At 43.4% G+C, this 19,981-nt stretch overlaps 1 protein-coding gene across 6 annotated transcripts; it reads left to right on the forward strand.

Moving 5' to 3' along the window:
- The first annotated feature begins 30 nt into the window (after positions 1-30).
- Positions 31-19,071, forward strand: LOC115116792 (transcription factor Dp-1-like). 6 transcript variants are annotated; one of them, XM_029645547.2, is made up of 13 exons: positions 265-1,014; positions 1,697-1,782; positions 2,007-2,085; positions 2,221-2,287; positions 2,664-2,767; positions 13,172-13,293; positions 13,376-13,541; positions 14,157-14,303; positions 16,162-16,230; positions 16,817-16,968; positions 17,385-17,551; positions 17,759-17,840; positions 17,947-19,071. In XM_029645547.2, the coding sequence occupies exons 3-13, from the start codon at positions 2,071-2,073 to the stop codon at positions 18,083-18,085; spliced, it is 1,230 nt and encodes a 409-aa protein (XP_029501407.1). In that variant the 5' UTR covers positions 265-1,014; positions 1,697-1,782; positions 2,007-2,070; the 3' UTR covers positions 18,086-19,071. The 6 variants fall into 6 exon arrangements, with proteins under 6 accessions (XP_029501217.1, XP_029501544.1, XP_029501161.1 ...); XM_029645357.2 differs by lacking the exons at positions 1,697-1,782; positions 2,007-2,085 and adding an exon at positions 31-80 and having other exon boundaries at positions 940-1,014; XM_029645684.2 differs by lacking the exons at positions 265-1,014; positions 1,697-1,782 and adding an exon at positions 56-80.
- The last annotated feature ends 910 nt before the right edge of the window (positions 19,072-19,981 follow it).

Genomic DNA, 19,981 nt, shown 5'->3' on the forward strand with positions numbered 1-19,981 from the left:
CGTCATATTGAAGCTATCCAATCCGAAACTTCAGATGTTAGACACCGCCAAGATTGGTTTTCAGACTAGGACGGTGGAAGGTAACAGCTGAACACGAATCTCGAGCTAACGGCTAGCAAATGCAATAGACTTGGGTGTTTATTGATTGAAAGGGGGAATTTATACATTTGACATTCGAAAGGGATATTTGTCTATCCAGCGATTTCTCCAAAGGATAGGCTATCTGCTTTGTAACTTGGAGGTAACTTGTTATGTTAGCAAGTTAGCTAACCACTTGCTACTGCTAACTAGTGCTTTGACCGCGTTGGCTAGCCAGTTTGCTAACGTTGGCTAATTTACCCAACCGGCTAGAATTGCAAGACTGGTACACCTAGCTATACATTATGGTTATCAAGCCCACCAGTTGACCATCAATATGAATCGCGTTATTGTAGTTAGCCAGTCATAGCTAATAAAGTAGTTACTTTCTCTTGCGCGTTAGTGTCAAGTAATTTTTTATGAAATATTTCGTTGTCATTGATGGTTGCAGATTTATTCCTACAATATAACGTTAGTAGGCAAAGTTTTGTCCTAGCTTGCTAGCTAACAGCAACCTTCTAGTCTTTGCCTACCGACCAATTACTACACGTACGACAGCTAGATTACAGCTAGCAAACTAGACCATTTCGTTATTTTTTTACCATTTACACCCGAGGCATCCGAGCGCTATTAATGTAATTCATAGTTATTAGCTCGGTGGCTAGCGATGTTACTTGGAAAAGCATCCATTTTGAGATTGAGACATGATGGACCAGAAAGCTGCCTAACTAATTCGTTAAGGTCAAACTATGCATGTATGCATACCTCAGGCGTGGAGTGTTGAATTGCTTAGAAGCTTAAATTCATTATTTCAGAATCAAGATAATTTGACGTATAGTTTTGTTTCCTGTTTGGCGATAGGGATTTAGACCTCCTCTTCCTCTGTCCTCGATGCCAACAAAACAGCCGTCGAAGAAGCAGACGAAGAGTGCACTCGTAAGTGCATATCAAATTAAACCTTTAAATTGTTTGGTAATTCCTTATTGCAAATGCATGTGTTCGCTTTTATTATTAGAATGCACGCAGGATATATTTGAATCCGTTTTCTTATAGTTACACAATCTCAAGTGCATTTGGAATAGTCTCAATGTGCCTCTAAACTAGCTGGCCTGTAATATCACTAACGTTAGGTGGGTAGCTTGCTAGCTAGTTAGCATCAGTTTGCCCCTTGAGTTAGCTGTCGCAGAGTGCTGGATAAAAACAAATTCCATTGTAAAAAGTCATTAGCCAGCCAGACAACGTGCCTTGTTGTAGCTGGCTAGCAATTTCTGCTCTGCCTCGTAAACTTCGTGGGGAATCTCTGGTCTAGGACGTGGTCAACAACACCTACTAGGCCTTACAGTTTGCATGATAAAAGTTATGGTAAGATATCAGAAATATAAAAATGAGGACGTTTGATAGATATCACAGGTGATCGAACTCATCACTTTGAAATATGCAATCGAAATTGCTTTCCAAAGACAATTTAGTCGGCTAGCAATGTTTTTGTTCAGGCTATAGCGATGTAGCCAGCTAGTGCTTTTGTGCAATATATTGCTTGCATACTAGCGGCCTTGATTTTTGATCAATAATGTAATCTGCTGCCTGCCTTTGCAAACATTTCATGTACAATATGCAGTTCGTATACATGCGCAATAGTTCACCTGTGTGACATTCTCATGACACCCGAGGCCTAACCAACTCGAGAGGGGAGGAATTTCCTGGGTAATGTTTTATTTATGCTCATTTATGTTGATCATTTTTTGCTCAATTGCTCCCCATACCAAAGTCGTCCTGCTTTGTCCAATGCATTCTTGGAATTATTCAGGTTAAAGCCAACTTTAAATGGGTAGTTTCCACAGTGTACTTTTATGCACGGACAGCTAAAAATCCAGCTCTCGTCATTGCATTACACACTCCCCTGCTGTATCATGGTTGTTCTGTTTCAGGGAACTCGTTGGTGACATCAGAGCTTCCCTTTCTTCAGACAGAGCCTTACTTTGTTCCGACAGGATGATGGCCAAAGATGTGAGTCTGATCAGAGACAACCAGATGCAGTATTCTTCCACCTTGGTCCTGGGGGACTTAGACATTTGAGAGATTCAATAGAGACCAGCTGTTGAAATTTTACTGGAGTAGATGTTGATGGTGTCTTCCCCACAGGTTGGTCTGATGGAAACCAATGGAGAACTGAAGGTTTTTATTGACCAGAATCTGAGTCCTAGTAAAGGTGAGCAAAGCACAGTGTTGTGCTCCAGAATACAGATCAGTGTCATTCAAACCTTGTCTATGTCCGGTATATGTCCTCAACTCAACAGCAGGGGGCAATAAGACTACACAGAAGTTTCTCATTTTACTCCCCTCCCAACTTCTGCTCGTCTTATTACTGGCTTCCATATCAGACAGTGCAGGTGTTCTAAATATCTGTGTACCCGCAAATAAATGTTTTCCCTTACTTGGGCCAGTAAGTTTGCATCCCATAGGGCCTCCTGCCTGTTCTCTGTAACCATCTACCTGGGGGAACTGGATATGAAGAGGCAGCCATTTTGTTGACAGTGGTTCCAGATTACCCCTTTGACCCTAGTGTTTACTCTGCTCCTTCCTAGGTGTCTTGTCTCTGGTTGCTGTCCATCCTACATCCATCCCTGTGGCCAAACAACTACTGCCCAAAACACTGGGGCTCTCCAATGTCAACATTGCTCCACACATGGTGAGTGTGTCTGTCTACCTTCACTATTTACCCAAATGGACAGAAATATACTGCAATACGGCAGGGGGGGGCAGCAGGATAGGCTAGTGGATAGGATCGTTGGACTAGTAACCGGAAGGTTGCAAGTTAAAACCCCCGAGCTGACAAGGTACAAATCTGTCGTTCTGCTCCTGAACAGGCAGTTAACCCACTGTTCCTAGGCCGTCATTGAAAATAAGAATGTGTTCTTAACTGACTTGCCTAGTTAAATAAAGGTAAAGTAAAAAAATAAAAAATACAGGCATATCACAACCACATACTTGATGACAAAGTATTTTATTTTGAGACCGTGTGGTAGATCGCAGGTTGATATTTGCTCTCGCAGACAAGGTTAAAAAAAATTGTTGTTCTGCCCCTGAACAAGGCAGGTAACCCACTGTTCCTAGGCCGTCATTGAAAATAAGAATGTGTTCTTAACTGACTTGCCTAGTTAAATAAAGGTTTAAAATAAAAAATAAAAAATGCAAGCTCACCACTTGCGTACACTTGGCCAAAGCGCTTCACAGCTACAATCTATCAGTTTATAGACAAGCACACACATACTTCATGGTCTCTAAGCCCAAACCATTAGCCTTGTGAGGTGACCGGGGATGAGCTTAAGCTGATCAACCTCTGCAGTCAGCAGGATTACACACCATCCCATTACAAACATGAGAATATATACATGGAGGGAATCAGTTTAGGTATCACCTGATGGCCGGCCAGCAGACAATGGAATAGATTACTTACCTGGCCTGTCTCCTGTACTTCATTTGAGCAGGAAGTTCTCTTCACCTCAGAGAAGACTCACTCCACCACAGGCACTTGGTATATTATGAGTCAGCGGCATAATGCTCTTTCCATTTCTTATGGTCTTGTGGGAGATACACCCACCCATAAAACATTGCTATACAAGCTGACACTGTGATATACAGGGGCACACCAACTCTCAGACATGATTTACAAAAGATGCATTTGTGTTTAGTCGGAGCGCACACTGGATGCTCGGGCCGAGGATTCAAGCGTTGTGAGCTTACAACGGCAGTCAAGCATCCAAGCTAACATTGGTTAGCTACTTCCAGACACAAATGAGAGAACACCTCACTCTGACCATTTTACTCGCCATAGCAGAGCTGTTTAGGCAGTTTTCATGTTATCCAGAGCTTTGGTGACTAATTGTGCTGCTGGCAACAATTTAATTACGCGTTTTTGCTGACGTTTACTGACACCGGCCATATTCAATGGGTGTTGAGCACTTGTAAATTCATCAGTTATTCTGCACTCTGGTACTCAGAGGAGAGTGCTCTGAAATCAGAGTAGATAGCCAGAGCGAATTTACGAATGCACCCGAATGTCCATTGAGAAAGCCCAACGACTATACCACTTAGTTAAGCTAAGAATGATGGGAATAATAGTCAATTATTGTTGTGTAGTTAATTAGTTAGCATATAGTTAATATACTGGCAAGTTTGATGTATCAGTAGGACAACTAACTTTAGGTAGCTAGCTAACATACCGGTAGATACTTCTGTAGTTATATGCTATATGGTTCATAAGGATAGCTATAAAATTGTCAGACATAACATTTAAGTTAACCCATTTGAAAAGTCATTACTTTAATTCATTGCTTAACATTTGTCGTAATTCGTTAAAGCAATGAATTTGTTTCCGCCCTCGTTGGACTTCGGCTGCATATATTCTTCAAATCTGAAAACGTTGTGAAGCCACACCCATTTCCAGAATTGCATTATGGGCCCTAAAATCAAATCAAATTTATTTATATAGCCCTTCGTACATCAGCTGATATCTCAAAGTGCTGTACAGAAACCCAGCCTAAAACCCCAAACAGCAAGCAATGCAGGTGTAAAAGCACGGTGGCTAGGAAAAACTCCCTAGAAAGGCCAAAACCTAGGAAGAAACCTAGAGAGGAACCAGGCTATGTGGGGTGGCCAATCCTCTTCTGGCTGTGCCGGGTAGAGATTATAACAGAACATGGCCAAGATGTTCAAATGTTCATAAATGACCAGCATGGTCGAATAATAATAAGGCAGAACAGTTGAAACTGGAGCAGCAGCACAGTCAGGTGGACTGGGGACAGCAAGGAGTCATCATGTCAGGTAGTCCTGGGGCACGGTCCTAGGGCTCAGGTCCTCCGAGAGAGAGTAAGAGAGAATTAGAGAGAGCATATGTGGGGTGGCCAGTCCTCTTCTGGCTGTGCCGGGTGGAGATTATAACAGAACGTGGCCAAGATGTTCAAATGTTCATAAATGACCAGCATGGTCGAATAATAGTAAGGCAGAACAGTTGAAACTGGAGCAGCAGCATGGCCAGGTGGACTGGGGACAGCAAGGAGTCATCATGTCAGGTAGTCCTGGGACATGGTCCTAGGGCCCAGGCCAGTTGAAACTGGAGCAGCAGCATGGCCAGGTGGACTGGGGACAGCAAGGAGTCATCATGTCAGGTAGTCCTGGGGCATGGTCCTAGGGCTCAGGTCCTCCGAGAGAGAGAAGGAGAGAATTAGAGAACGCACACTTAGATTCACACAGGACACCGAATAGGACAGGAGAAGTACTCCAGATATAACAAACTGACCCTAGCCCCCCGACACATAAACTACTGCAGCATAAATACTGGAGGCTGAGACAGGAGGGGTCAGGAGACACTGTGGCCCCATCCGAGGACACCCCCGGACAGGGCCAAACGGGAAGGATATAACCCCACCCACTTTGCCAAAGCACAGCCCCCACTAGAGGGATATCTTCAACCACCAACTTACCATCCTGAGACAAGGCCGAGTATAGCCCACAAAGATCTCCGCCACGGCACAACCCAAGGGGGGGGGCGCCAACCCAGACAGGCTGACCACAACAGTGAATCAACCCACTCAGGTGACGCACCCCCCCAGGGACGGCATGAGAGAGCCCCAGTAAGCCAGTGACTCAGCCCCTGTAACAGGGTTAGAGGCAGAGAATCCCAGTGGAAAGAGGGGAACCGGCCAGGCAGAGACAGCAAGGGCGGTTCGTTGCTCCAGAGCCTTTCCGTTCACCTTCCCACTCCTGGGCCAGACTACACTCAATCATATGACCCACTGAAGAGATGAGTCTTCAGTAAAGACTTAAAGGTTGAGACCGAGTTTGCGTCTCTGACATGGGTAGGCAGACCGTTCCATAAAAATGGAGCTCTATAGGAGAAAGCCCTGCTTCCAGCTGTTTGCTTAGAAATTCTAGGGACAATTAGGAGGCCTGCGTCTTGTGACCGTAGCGTACGTGTAGGTATGTACGGCAGGACCAAATCAGAGAGATAGGTAGGAGCAAGCCCATGTAATGCTTTGTAGGTTAGCAGTAAAACCTTGAAATTAGCCCTTGCTTTGACAGGAAGCCAGTGTAGAGAGGCTAGCACTGGAGTAATATGATCAATTTTTTTTGGTTCTAGTCAGGATTCTAGCAGCCGTATTTAGCACTAACTGAAGTTTATTTAGTGCTTTATCCGGGTAGCCGGAAAATAGAGCATTGCAGTAGTCTAACCTAGAAGTGACAAAAGCATGGATTAATTTTTCTGCATAATTTTTGGACAGAAAGTTTCTGATTTTTGCAATGTTACGTAGATGGAAAAAAGCTGTCCTCGAAATGGTCTTGATATGTTCTTCAAAAGAGAGATCAGGGTCCAGAGTAACGCCGAGGTCCTTCACAGTTTTATTTGAGACGACTGTACAACCATTAAGATTAATTGTCAGATTCAACAGAAGATCTCTTTGTTTCTTGGGACCTAGAACAAGCATCTCTGTTTTGTCCGAGTTTAATAGTAGAAAGTTTGCAGCCATCCACTTCCTTATGTCTGAAACACATGCTTCTAGCGAGGGCAATTTTGGGGCTTCACCATGTTTCATTGAAATGTACAGCTGTGTGTCATCCGCATAGCAGTGAAAGTTTACATTATGTTTTCGAATAACATCCCCAAGAGGTAAAATATATAGTCAAAACAATAGTGGTCCTAAAACAGAACCTTGAGGAACACCGAAATTTACAGTTGTTTTGTCAGAGGACAAACCATTCACAGAGACAAACTGATATCTTTCCGACAGATAAGATCTAAACCAGGCCAGAACATGGCCGTGTAGACCAATTTGGGTTTCCAATCTCTCCAAAAGAATGTGGTGATCGATGGTATCAAAAGCAGCACTAAGGTCTAGGAGCACGAGGACAGATGCAGAGCCTCGGTCCGATGCCATTAAAATGTCATTTACCACCTTCACAAGTGCCGTCTCAGTGCTATGATGGGGTCTAAAACCAGACTGAAGCATTTCGTATACATTGTTTGTCTTCAGGAAGGCAGTGAGTTGCTGCGCAACAGCCTTCTCTAAAATTTTTGAGAGGAATGGAAGATTCGATATAGGCCGATAGTTTTTTATATTTTCTGGGTCAAGGTTTGGCTTTTTCAAGAGAGGCTTTATTACTGCCACTTTTAGTGAGTTTGGTACACATCCAGTGGATAGAGAGCCGTTTATTATGTTCAACATAGGAGGGCCAAGCACAGGAAGCAGCTCTTTCAGTAGTTTAGTTGGAATAGGGTCCAGTATGCAGCTTGAAGGTTTAGAGGCCATGATTATTTTCATCATTGTGTCAAGAGATATAGTACTAAAAGACTTGAGCGTCTCTCTTGATCCTAGGTCCTGGCAGAGTTGTGCAGACTCAGGACAACTGAGGTTTGGAGGAATACGCAGGATTAAAGAGGAGTCCGTAATTTGCTTTCTAATAATCATAATCTTTTCCTCAAAGAAGTTCATGAATTTATCACTGCTAAAGTGAAAGTCATCCTCTCTTGGGGAATACTGCTTTTTAGTTAGCTTTGCGACAGTATCAAAAAGGAATTTCGGATTGTTCTTATTTTCCTCAATTAAGTTAGAAAAATAGGATGATCGAGCAGCAGTAAGGGCTCTTCGGTACTGCACGGTACCGTCCTTCCAAGCTAGTCGGAAGACTTCCAGTTTGGTGTGGCGCCATTTCCGTTCCAATTTTCTGGAAGCTTGCTTCAGAGCTCGGGTATTTTCTGTGTACCAGGGAGCTAGTTTCTTATGAGACATTTTTTTTAGTTTTTAGGGGTGCAACTGCATCTAGGGTATTGCGCAAGGTTAAATTGAGATACTCAGTTAGGTGGTTAACGGATTTTTGTCCTCTGGCGTCCTTGGGTAGACAGAGGGAGTCTGGAAGGGCATCAAGGAATCTTTGTGTTGTCTGTGAATTTATAGCACGACTTTTGATGTTCCTTGGTTGGGTTCTGAGCAGATTATTTGTTGCAATTGCAAATGTAATAAAATGGTGGTCCGATAGTCCAGGATTATGAGGAAAAACATTAAGATCCACAACATTTATTCCATGGGACAAAACTAGGTCCAGCGTATGACTGTTACAGTGAGTGGGTCCAGAGACATGTTGGACAAAACCCACTGAGTCGATGATGGCTCCGAAAGCCTTTTGGAGTGGGTCTGTGGACTTTTCCATGTGAATATTAAAGTCACCAAAGATTAGAATATTATCTGCTATTACTATAAGGTCCGATAGGAATTCAGGGAACTCAGTGAGAAAAGCTGTAAATGGCCCAGGAGGCCTGTAAACAGTAGCTATAAAAAGTGATTGAGTAGGCTGCATAGATTTCATGACTAGAAGCTCAAAAGACGAAAACGTCGTTTTTGTTTTTTGTAAATTGAAATTTGCTATCGTAAATGTTAGCAACACCTCCTCCTTTGCGGGATGCACGGGGGATATTGTCACTAGTGTAGCCAGGAGGTGAGGCCTCATTTAACACAGTAAATTCATCAGGCTTAAGCCATGTTTCAGTCAGGCCAATCACATCAAGATTATGATCAGTGATTAGTTCATTTACTATAATTGCCTTTGAAGTAAGGGATCTAACATTAAGCAGCCCTATTTTGAGATGTGAGGTATCATGATCTCTTTCAGTAATGACAGGAATGGAGGTGGTCTTTATCCTAGTGAGATTGCTAAGGCGAACACCGCCATGCTTAGTTTTGCCCAACCTAGGTCGAGGCACAGACACGGTCTCAATGGTGATAGCTGAGCTGACTACACTGACTATGCTAGTGGCAGACTCCACTATGCTGGCAGGCTGGCTAACAGCCTGCTGCCTTGCCTGCACCCTATTTCATTGTGGAGCTAGAGGAGTTAGAGCCCTGTCTATGTTGGTAGATAAGATGAGAGCACCCCTCCAGCTAGGATGGAGTCCGTCACTCCTCAGCAGGTCAGGCTTGGTCCTGTTTATGGGTGAGTCCCAGAAAGAGGGCCAATTATCTACAAATTCTATCTTTTGGGAGGGGCAGAAAACAGTTTTCAACCAGCGATTGAGTTGTGAGACTCTGCTGTAGAGCTCATCACTCCCCCTAACTGGGAGGGGGCCAGATACAATTACTCGATGCCGACACATCTTTCTAGCTGATATGCACGCAGAAGCTATGTTGCGCTTGGTGATCTCTGACTGTTTCATCCTAACATCGTTGGTGCCGACGTGGATAACAATATCTCTATACTCTCTACACTCGCCAGTTTTAGCTTTAGCCAGCACCATCTTCAGATTAGCCTTAACGTCGGTAGCCCTGCCCCCGGGTAAACAGTGTATGATCGCTGGATGATTCGCTTTAAGTCTAATACTGCGGGTAATGGAGTCGCCAATGACCTAGAGTTTTCAATTTGTCAGAGCTAATGGTGGGAAGCTTCGGCGTCTCAGACCCGTAACGGGAGGAGTAGAGACCAGAGAAGACTCGGCCTCTGACACCGACCCGCTGCTTAATGGGGAAAACCGGTTGAAAGTTTCTGTCAGCTGAATGAGCGACACCGGTTGAGCTTTCCTACAGCATTTCCTTCCAGAAACCGTGAGAAAGTTGTCCGGCTGCGGGGACTGTGCCAGGGGATTTATACTACTATCTGTACTTACTGGTGGCACAGACGCTGTTTCATCCTTTCCTACACTGAAATTACCCTTGCCTAACGATTGCGTCTGAAGCTGGGCTTGCAGTACAGCTATCCTTGCCGTAAGGCGAGCACAGCGGCTGCAATTAGAAGGCATCATGTTAATGTTACTACTTAGCTTCGGCTGTTGGAGGTCCTGACGAATCGTGTCCAGATAAAGCGTCCGGAGTGAAAAAGTTGAGGAAAAAATAAATAAATATATGAACGGTAATTAAAAAGTGAAAACCGTAAAGCTGTCAGGTAGCAAAATAGGTTGGCAACAAAACGCACTGCAACTCGAAAACGTGTCCACTGCTTGTACACTTCGTATTTTGACGAATGTGGTACGACATGTCAGAAATATAAATGGTTAAGTATAGATACTCCAAAAAAATGACTTGAGTAGTAGTTTGAAGTATTTTTACTGAAATACTTTACACTGCTTTTTGTGAGGGGCCACAGTGGCTCGCCGGTCTGCGTACCCACATCCTCCCCATCTTGACAGCGGAGAGAACAAATTTAAGTTTAAGTTCATTTCTGGCAATGCTACACTTTTTGGCATCAGGTGGAGAGAAATGTTTGAATATGTTATCAGTGTGAGCAACAAAATCAATTGGGCTAAACCACAGGTATCAAACTCCTTCCATGGATGGCCAAGTGTCTTCAGGTTTTAGCTCCTCCCCTTGTACTTGATTGATGAATTTAAGGTGACTAGTAAGGAATTCAAAGGAAAAAATGACAACCTTCAGACACTTGGTCCTCCGTGTAATGAGTTTGACATCCCTGGTCTATAAGCCATCACATTTACATTTAAGTCATTTAGCAGACGCTCTTATCACATTTCACATCATGATTAGGGCTGTGACGGTCATGACTTTTTGGATAACGGTTATTGGCCAGCCAAATGACAGTGATCACTGTAATGACCATTCAAATGAGAAAATATATGATATTAAACCTGTTAGAGCTACTAGTTCCCCTTTGGGAACTCACCCCACCCCCCCTGAGCTGTAATGTGGCGCAGGGAACGCAAGAAATAATCCTAAAAATATTTAACCTCCACAGAATCGCTTGAAAAATGGCTCAAATGAAAGATAAAGAAGTTATTTATCTACCCAGCAAGTCAGATTTCTAAAATGTTTTACGGCGAAAACATAGCACATATTTATGTCCAACCACCACTGCATACATACCTCATTAGCATAGCCAAGTAGGAAAAAATATGCAATCAACAAACGCAGGATTAAAAGAAAAATAATTTCACTAACCTTTTGAAATCTTCATCAGATGACAGTAATATAACATGTTACACAGTACATTCATTTTTTTTTTCAATAATATGCAATATATATCCATAAATCTCTGTTTACAATTATGCATCGTTCAAAAAATGCTACTGCAATGTCAGGAGAAATAAATAGCTCCGGCAGATAACGTCAGCTAACAAGGAATACACATCATAAACTTTGACTAAATATGCATGTTTTACATATGTATGGCAAGATAAACTTCTTCTAAATGCAATTGCTATGTTACAATTATTTTTAACGTTACATTTGGCGTTTACTAGGCTATAATAGAGAGTCGGCGCTCTCATTTAGCATGCTGACTCCTCTATCATGGAGTCGGCAGAAACCCAAAATGAAGACGTAAATATTCCCTTACCATGGCTGTTCTTGCTTCAGAAGACGTGGAAGGGTTAATACTCACCAAGTTAGCGTTCAGTTTGCAAGTCTGTGTCTTTCCGTTCTCAAACTAGACACTTTTCGGTCTAAATGTATGCAAATTTCAAGTGGCTGCGCACCAAAACGTCGAAAGTATACATTATATTTCGAGTAAACTTGTCAAACTATGTTTATAATTAAGCCTTAGCATGTTATAAAGGTCTACAGCAATCGTGAGGGCGAACAGATTAGCACACGTTGTTCAGTCTGTCCTGGGAGAAAGAGAGAGAAATATCCAATCTCCCATTGGTGAAACTTTTTTTTTGCGTCACCGGGACGTTTGGTCACGCTGAACGTCTCGTGAGCACGGGATTCTTACAGTTACACGCCTCATCGAAAGCAGGCTTCACGCTGAAGACATAGAACGTGTTTCCATGGTTATAGCTGTTTGGGAAGTGTGTATACAATGACGTCAAAGTGATGGCAACTTTTCCCATTACAAGAGAGACTTTGGGAGAATGCATGCCCTGAGACTTCTGCTTTAGCTAGAGACAAAATTTAAACGGTTTTATAAGCTTTAGAGTGTTTCCTATTCGATAACAATTTTTAATTGCATATATTAGCAACTTTTGACAAAAATTTATCATGGTTTATATGGGTGCCGAATTCCTCCAGAAGGGGCAGTATTCAGGGCTAGCCCCAACTTAAGACACATTTTCTCCTTCTGCTCCTGACAGCATGTGCTGCAATAGAAATAGATTGAAAGAACGGGTGTCCCCATTAGTCATTTTTTTAAACAGTTAAGGCTTTTATTTTCATCAAATCAAATGTTATTGCGAGTGTAGCGAAATGCTTGTGCTTCTAGTTCCGACAGTCCAGCAATATCTAACAAGTAATCAAACAATTTCACAACTACCTAATACACACACATCTAAGTAAAGGAATGGAATAGGAATATATACATATAAATATATGGATGCAAATGAGCAGTGTATGCAAGATGCAATAGATGGTATAAAATACAGTATATACTATGAGATGAGTAATGCAAGATATGTAAACATTATTAAAGTGACTAGTGATCCATTTAAGTGGCCAATGATTTCAAGTCGGTATGTATCCTCACTGTTAGTGATGGCTGTTTAACAGTCTGGTGGCCTTGAGATGGAAGCTATTTTTCAGTCTCTTGGTCCCCGCTTTGATGCACCTGTACTGACCTCACCTTCTGGATGGTAGCGGGGTGAACAGGCAGTTGCTCAGGTGGTTGTTGTCCTTGATCTTTTTGGCCTTCCTGTGACATCGGGTGCTGTTGGTGTCCTGGAGGGCAGGTGGTTTGCCCCCGGTGCTGTGCAGACCCGCACCACCCTCTGGAGAGCCCTGCGGTTGTGGGCAGTGCAGTTGCCGTACCAGTCATGCTCTTAATTGTGCATCTGTACAAATGTGTAAGGGTTTTAGGTGACAAGCCGAATGAAGATCTTCATCTGGTAACACTGTTATAGAGTAACTGTGCCAGCCCTAATCACAATGTCGTCACCGTTGATGATGGCTGTGAATCATCGTTGATAGACAATGCAATCGTATTGTCGCCCAACCCTACACTAACCTTTTCAATGATGTATGACTATGATGGTCTGTTCATATTGATGTGTATGTAAAAAAAAAAAAAATTTACAGCTTGCTGCAAAGCAAATGACTCTTTTGGATTATAAAGCTTCTAGTACTCTAAAACTGAATTGGTTGAGCTCTCCCCCCTCCCCCTGTAGGTTATTGGTACGCCCCAGAGGCCCAGTGTTTCCAGTGCCATACTGGTGAACAGCCCTCACACACCCAGCTCCCAGTTCCTCACACAGAGCCAGCCGGCCGACGCGTCGCCTTGGTCATCGGGGTGAGTTTAGTTGATTTATTCTGTGTGATGTGCCAGTGTAGTCTAGAAGTATATAGCTGTGTTTAACCACCTTTGTCCACAGGAAGCGTGGTAAGAAGGGGGAGAAGAATGGCAAGGGCCTGAGGCATTTCTCCATGAAGGTGTGTGAGAAGGTGCAAAAGAAGGGTATCACCTCGTACAATGAGGTGGCAGATGAGCTGGTGGCGGAGTTCAGCGCTGCAGACAACCACATCTCCCCCAATGACTCTGTGAGTTTTGCAACTGTATGCACAATGCACAGGGCTCTTCCTCAAAACAGCCTGGGGAAGTCTTTGACTTCACTTTCTCTGAGACATAATTCTCTGTGACATCAGACATTGTCTGAATTCCTAATTATGTCATCACACTGTCAGACAGAATTCTCCGTTGTTGCATCACTCTTAACTCTTCTGACAGAACTCCTCGTTATGACATCACTCTCTGACAACCATCACGTTTTTCAGCCTTACTCTTAGACAAAACAAATCTCTATATGACATCACAATTTCAGACACAACAAACCTACTCAGGAAATGAAGTTATGACATGGAGGTCTTCCTCGAGCCTAATTTATGTCCACTACTTTTGCTTTTGGTGTTCGGACTTCAAACATCAGCTGCCATCCTCAGTGTTCCGCTTCATCCACCTTGTAAAGTCCGAAAGAGATTTCGGAGTGCGGACTGAAGCGGATGTTTTCGCTCATGCTAAAACGGAAGTAGTAAATTAGGCTTTAGCACACTGGTTTCATTATGACAAAACCACATGATCATTATGACACCAAACCCAATGGAAGTGCTCTGCACACCCAGGAGTCAGAGATTAACCCCTTCCCCCTCTCCTTGTAGCATGTGTATGACCAGAAGAACATCCGTAGGCGTGTGTACGACGCACTCAATGTGCTTATGGCCATGAACATAATCTCTAAAGAGAAGAAGGAGATCAAGTGGATTGGTCTGCCCACCAACTCGGCCCAAGAATGCCAGAACCTAGAGGTGAGTCTAATATATACACTGAACAAAAATATAAACTAAACATGTAAAGTGTTGGTCCCATAATTCACCAGCTGAAATAAAATATCCCCCAAATTTTCCATACACACAAAAAGTTTATTTCTCTCAAATGTTGTGCACAAATTGTACATCCCTGTTAGTGAGTATTTCTTATTTGCCAAAATAATCCATCTACCTGATAGTTGTTGCAAATTAAGAAGCTGATTAAACAGTATGATCATTACACAGGTGCACCTTGTGCTGGGTACAATAAAAGCCAACTCTTAAATGTGCAGTTGTCACACAACACAATGTCAGAGGTCTCAAGTTTTGAGAGACCGTGCATTTGGCATGCTGACTGCAGGAATATGCGGAGCTGTTGCCAGATAATTGAATGTTCGTTTCTCTACAATAAGCCTTAAGTTGTTTTAGAGAATTTGGCTGTACAACCAACTGGCCTTACAACCGCAGACCACGTGAATGGCGTTGTGTGGGAGAGCTGTTTGCTGATGTCAACGTTGTGAACAGAGTGCCCCATGGTGGCGGTGAGGTTATAGTTTAAGCTACGGACAACAAACGCAATTGCATTTTATCGATTGCAATTTGAATGCACAAAGATACAGTGATGAGATCCTGAGGCCAATTTTCCTGCCATTCATCTGCCACCATCACCTCATGTTTCAGCATGATAATGCACAGCTCCATATCGCAAAGATCTGAATGTAATTTCTGGAAGCTGAAAATGTTAGTTCTTCTATGGCCTGCATACTCACCAGACATGTCACCCGTTGAGCATGTTTGGAATGCTCTGGATTGACTTGAACGACAGCGTGTTCCAGTTCCCGTCAATATCCAACAGCTTTGCACAGCCATTGAAGTGGGACAACATTTTACAGGCCACACTCAGCAGCCTGATCAACTGTATGCGAAGGATGTGTCACGCTGCATGAAGCAAATGGTGGTCACACCAGAGATACTACCTGGTTTTCTGATCCACTCCCCTACCTTTTTATTGATTGACCAAAAGATGCATATCTGTATTCCTAGTCATGTGGAATCCATAGATTAGGGTCTAATTTATTTATTTAAGTGGATTGATTTCCTTATGAACTGTAACTCAGTAAAATCTTTTTAATTGCATGTTGCTTTTTTATTTTTGTTCAGTGTATATACACAGTGCATTCAGAAAGTATTCAGACCCGTTAACTTTTTCCACATTTTGTTACTTAACAGCCTTATTTACAATGAATGCCTACCGGGGAACAGTGAGTTAACTGCCTTGTTCTGGACAGAACAACAGATTATTTAATTGTCAGCTCGGGATTCAATCCAGCAACCTTTCAGTTACTGGCCCAACGCTCTAACCACTAGGCAACCTCCCACCCCTCTTCTTGGGTTTGATGCTACAAGCTTGGCAAACCTGTATTTGGGTAGTTTATCCAGTTCTCTGCAGATCCTCTCAAGCTCTGTCGGGTTGGATGGGGAAGACTCGATGCTGTAACTCAATACTGTAATCGCTGCCAAATCTGCTAAAACAAAATACTGACTAAAGGGTCTGAATACTTATGCAAATGTAATATTTCAGCTAATTATTTTAATAGAAATTTGCAAAAATGTCTAAACCAGTTTTTTTTTCATTGTCATTATGGGGTATTGTGTGTAGATTGAGGAGAAAAAAACAATTTAATCAATATTAGAATATGTCTGTTACATAACAAATGTGGAATAAGTCTAGGGGTCTGAGTACTTTCCGAAGCCACTGTGTATATACACACACCTGGTACACCATGAACTCTCTTCTCCCTCACCCCCTTTTTTCTAATACGCTCTCACACCCTGGCTGTGTTCTGCTCTTCTGTAGGTGGAGAGACAAAGGCGACTGGAGAGAATCAAGCAGAAGCAGTCACAACTCCAAGAGCTTATATTACAGGTGATCAGCTTGCCTCCTGTTACAGGACTAGCTTCCCTCCTGTTACAGGACTAGCTTCCCTTCTGTTACAGGACTAGCTTGCCTCCTGTTACAGGACTAGCTTGCCTCCTGTTACAGGACTAGCTTGCCTCCTGTTACAGGACTAGCTTGCCTCCTGTTACAGGACTAGCTTGCCTCCTGTTACAGGACTAGCTTGCCTCCTGTTACAGGACTAGCTTGCCTCCTGTTACAGGACTAGCTTGCCTCCTGTTACAGGACTAGCTTGCCTCCTGTTACAGGACTAGCTTGCCTCATCGACAACAATACAATCACTGATAAAGGCAAGCATATACAATAGCTTACCTGAACTGCCGTACCCCATCAGAATCCAAAATATAAGCCTGTTTTACTGGTTAAAAAAACTATAATTTTGATATCATGTCCATGCATCCATAGCTTTGTCTGAATTTGAGTTGTTATATTTCTCGAGCCCCGTCCCTCAGCTTTCTACCGAAACGACAGTGGTGGTGACAATGCTTTATTGTTTCAACTGCCGATTGGCACTTTAACATTGTTCTAATGTTCTATCCATGATCCTCTCCTGCAGCAAATAGCCTTTAAGAACCTGGTGCAGCGGAACCGACAGACTGAACAGCAGACCAACAGACCTCCACCCCCCAACTCTCTCATCCACCTCCCCTTCATCATTGTCAACACTAGCAAGAAGACTGTCATCGACTGCAGCATCTCCAACGACAAGTGAGTGACTGTAATATTTGAGTGTCTGTGTAAATTGATCAACTTAATTCATGTAGACATTTTTATTTTGTCCCACAGAATTTTCACCAAATAGATTTTCATGTAAATGGACCATTTAAAATGTAAATTTATCAGACTCTTATCCAGTGTGACTGGAGGAGGGGAGCAATTAGCGTTAAGTGCCTTACTCAAGGGCACATTGACAGATTTTTCACCTAGTCAGCTCAGGGATTCGAACCAACTACCTTTCGGTTACTGCTCCAATGCTCCTAAACACTAAGCTACCTGCCGCCCCCCAATAAAGTATCGTATTGAGGCAATGGCAACACCCTGCTCAAGTTTTTCCAGGATTAAATGTTTTCATTCATGTTCTAATCATGCCATTATATTCACCTCTTTACTTTCCTTCTCTTCAGGTTTGAGTACCTGTTCAACTTTGACAGCATGTTTGAGATCCACGACGACATTGAGGTGCTGAAGCGTATGGGCATGGCCTGTGGCCTGGAGGTGGGCAAGTGTTCCCCGGAGGACCTGAAGGTGGCACGTAGCCTGGTGCCCAAAGCCCTGGAGCCCTACGTCACAGGTCAGAGACCATAGGGTTCAGGGTTCATGGCGCATGCTTAAATTTCAGCAATAGGTCAAGTCATTGAGCTACACATGATCCTTATCAAAGTAAGTGGGATTAATTGGGCATGAAATACTCAAACATGTTTCTAATTCGGTGTAGATTGGTCCTGTTTGGTTCTCTCTAAGGTATATATGTGAACGTGTGTACTACTGTCTCAAGCAGAGATGGCCCAGGGCCCCATCAGTAACGTCTACATCACTGGAGGATCCTCCACCAACGGGGGGCGCCATCACGGCCAGGGCAGGTGAGTCTCTCTCTCTCCTCTACTGTTGCCCTATTCAGGGTGTTCTATAGCACGTTCACATAGAGGGAGAGGAAGAGTTACCATATTTTTCTCTCTCTCTCTGTAGTGACAGTGGTGCAGATGGTACCCTGGCCTCCAGCTCTAATGACTCTCACTACAGCGGCTCCCGTGTTGAGACCCCTGTGTCGTACATGGGGGATGATGACGAGGAGGATGACTATGATGAGAATGACGATGAAGATTAACCTCCTGCCACTCCACACATTTCTCATCTCCAACATGCAGTCTGTCTCTGCATCTCTCTCTGTATCGCTTTCTCTCAAGGGCGTTGAAGAATGTTTGAGTATGGAGGCTGTGCAACCCTCTTCTCAGAGCGGGGTCCTGAATCACATGATAGCCAATGGCTCTCTGGGAAGTGTAGTTTATGGCTTTGGCACTGCTGCGTCCTTTCTGTGTATTATCACCCTCTTCTTGGCAAGCCATCCCACCTGAGAATAAAGCTACAACAAAAAATCTTCCAGCCAACTCATTGCTGTTGGAGAATGTATAGTGTTCCTTGTGTGTGAAATAGTTATCTTTATTATGTTTTGATTACGTTGGAGAGACTCAATGGTGAACCACTGTTTCAAGATGGCTGCCAGTGTAACTGCACCAGACCGCTGGCTCAGAGACATTCACTGGATCCAAAATGGCTGATTTAGTTGCCACAACGCCCTAAGAAAGATTGAAACTGCCCTTTTGAAAGCGTGGACACTATTTTGTTATACCTCCCCTCCCCTGCTATTTGTGGCATTGATTTCAAGCAGAGAATTTGTATCTGCTCCCCACAGTTCTGTAGGCAGCTGCTTTTCTGCTCCTTGTTTTTGGAGCGTTTTAGCAGCGACTCAATCCCTCAGACCCTGTCACACCGTGGTAGTGTTTACAAATGACTGGCACCAGCGAAGAAAATAACTCCTACCCACGCTAACTATAGGACAATGTTAGGCTTTGTTTGTGAAATGTAAACGGATCCTGTAAAGATTGTAGTTTATAGCATCCTTTACAGGTCAGTGGCGGAAGGAAGGCCTGGACGTGATCGATGTATCAAATATGTGGGTTGTGTAGGTCTCTATGGACTCACTTCGAAGATCTCCTTTTTCAAACTGAACAACCCATGTACTGATTCTTCCAAAATACCTTTTCTGTAATCTAATATAAGTTTGAAAATTAAATATAGAGACTGTTTTAACAAGTTGACTTCAGTGAGCGTTTTGTGCGGTTTTATAACTTCTAATCTGAAAAGCAGTTGGGTGGTATTTTCTCAATTGTCTTCAATAGCTGAACTAGGACAGTAAAACCTCAAATGTGTCAAACCTATTAAATCCAATGGGAAATCTGTGTTAATTAGTTAATTAATTAATTTAATTGACTGCGTTATGATAATGGTGCCCAGGGTGACTATCCTGAGCTAAATGGCAAGTGTCTTCACTGACATTTTCAACCTCTCCTTGTCTTGGTCTGTAATACCAACATGTTTTAAGCAGACCACCATAGTGCCTGTGCCCAAGAACACGAAGGTAACCTGCCTAAATGACTACCGACACATAGGACTCACGTCTTTAGCCATGAAGTGCTTTGAAAGGCTGGTCATGGCTCACATCAACATCCCAGAAACCCTAGACTCACTCCAATTTGCATACTGCCCCAACAGATCCACAGATGATGCAGTCTCTATTGCACACCACACTGCCCTTTCCCACCTGAACTAAAGTATCACCAATGTGAGAATGCTATTCATTGACTACAGCTCAGCGTTCAACACCATAGTGCCCTCCAAGCTCATCACTACGCTAAGGACCCTGGGACTGAACACCTCCCTCTGCAACTGGATCAGTCTGGACTTCCAGATGGACCGCCTCCAGGTGGTAAGGGTAGGTAACAACACTTTCGCCACACTGACCTTCAACACGGGCACCTCAAGGGTGCATGCTCAGTCACCTCCTGTACTCCATGTTTACTCATGACTGCACGGCCAGGCACAACTTCAACACCAGTAAGTTTGCAGTTGACACAACAGTGGTAGGCCTGATCACCGACAACAACGAGACAGCCTATAGGGAGGTCAGAGACCTGGCCGTGTGGTGCCAAGACAACCTCTCCCT

The sequence above is a fragment of the Oncorhynchus nerka genome, linkage group LG1, assembly GCF_034236695.1.
Source record: "Oncorhynchus nerka isolate Pitt River linkage group LG1, Oner_Uvic_2.0, whole genome shotgun sequence".
NCBI lineage: Eukaryota > Metazoa > Chordata > Actinopteri > Salmoniformes > Salmonidae > Oncorhynchus > Oncorhynchus nerka.

Coding starts and splice junctions, on each gene's coding strand:
- LOC115116792 (XM_029645357.2), top strand. CDS start 970: ATGCCAACAAAACAGCCGTCGAAGAAGCAGACGAAGAGTGCACTC. Junction 2,768..13,171: donor TCAACATTGCTCCACACATG/GTGAGTGTGTCT, acceptor CTCCCCCTGTAG/GTTATTGGTACGCCCCAGAG. Junction 16,231..16,816: donor TCCAAGAGCTTATATTACAG/GTGATCAGCTTG, acceptor CCTCTCCTGCAG/CAAATAGCCTTTAAGAACCT.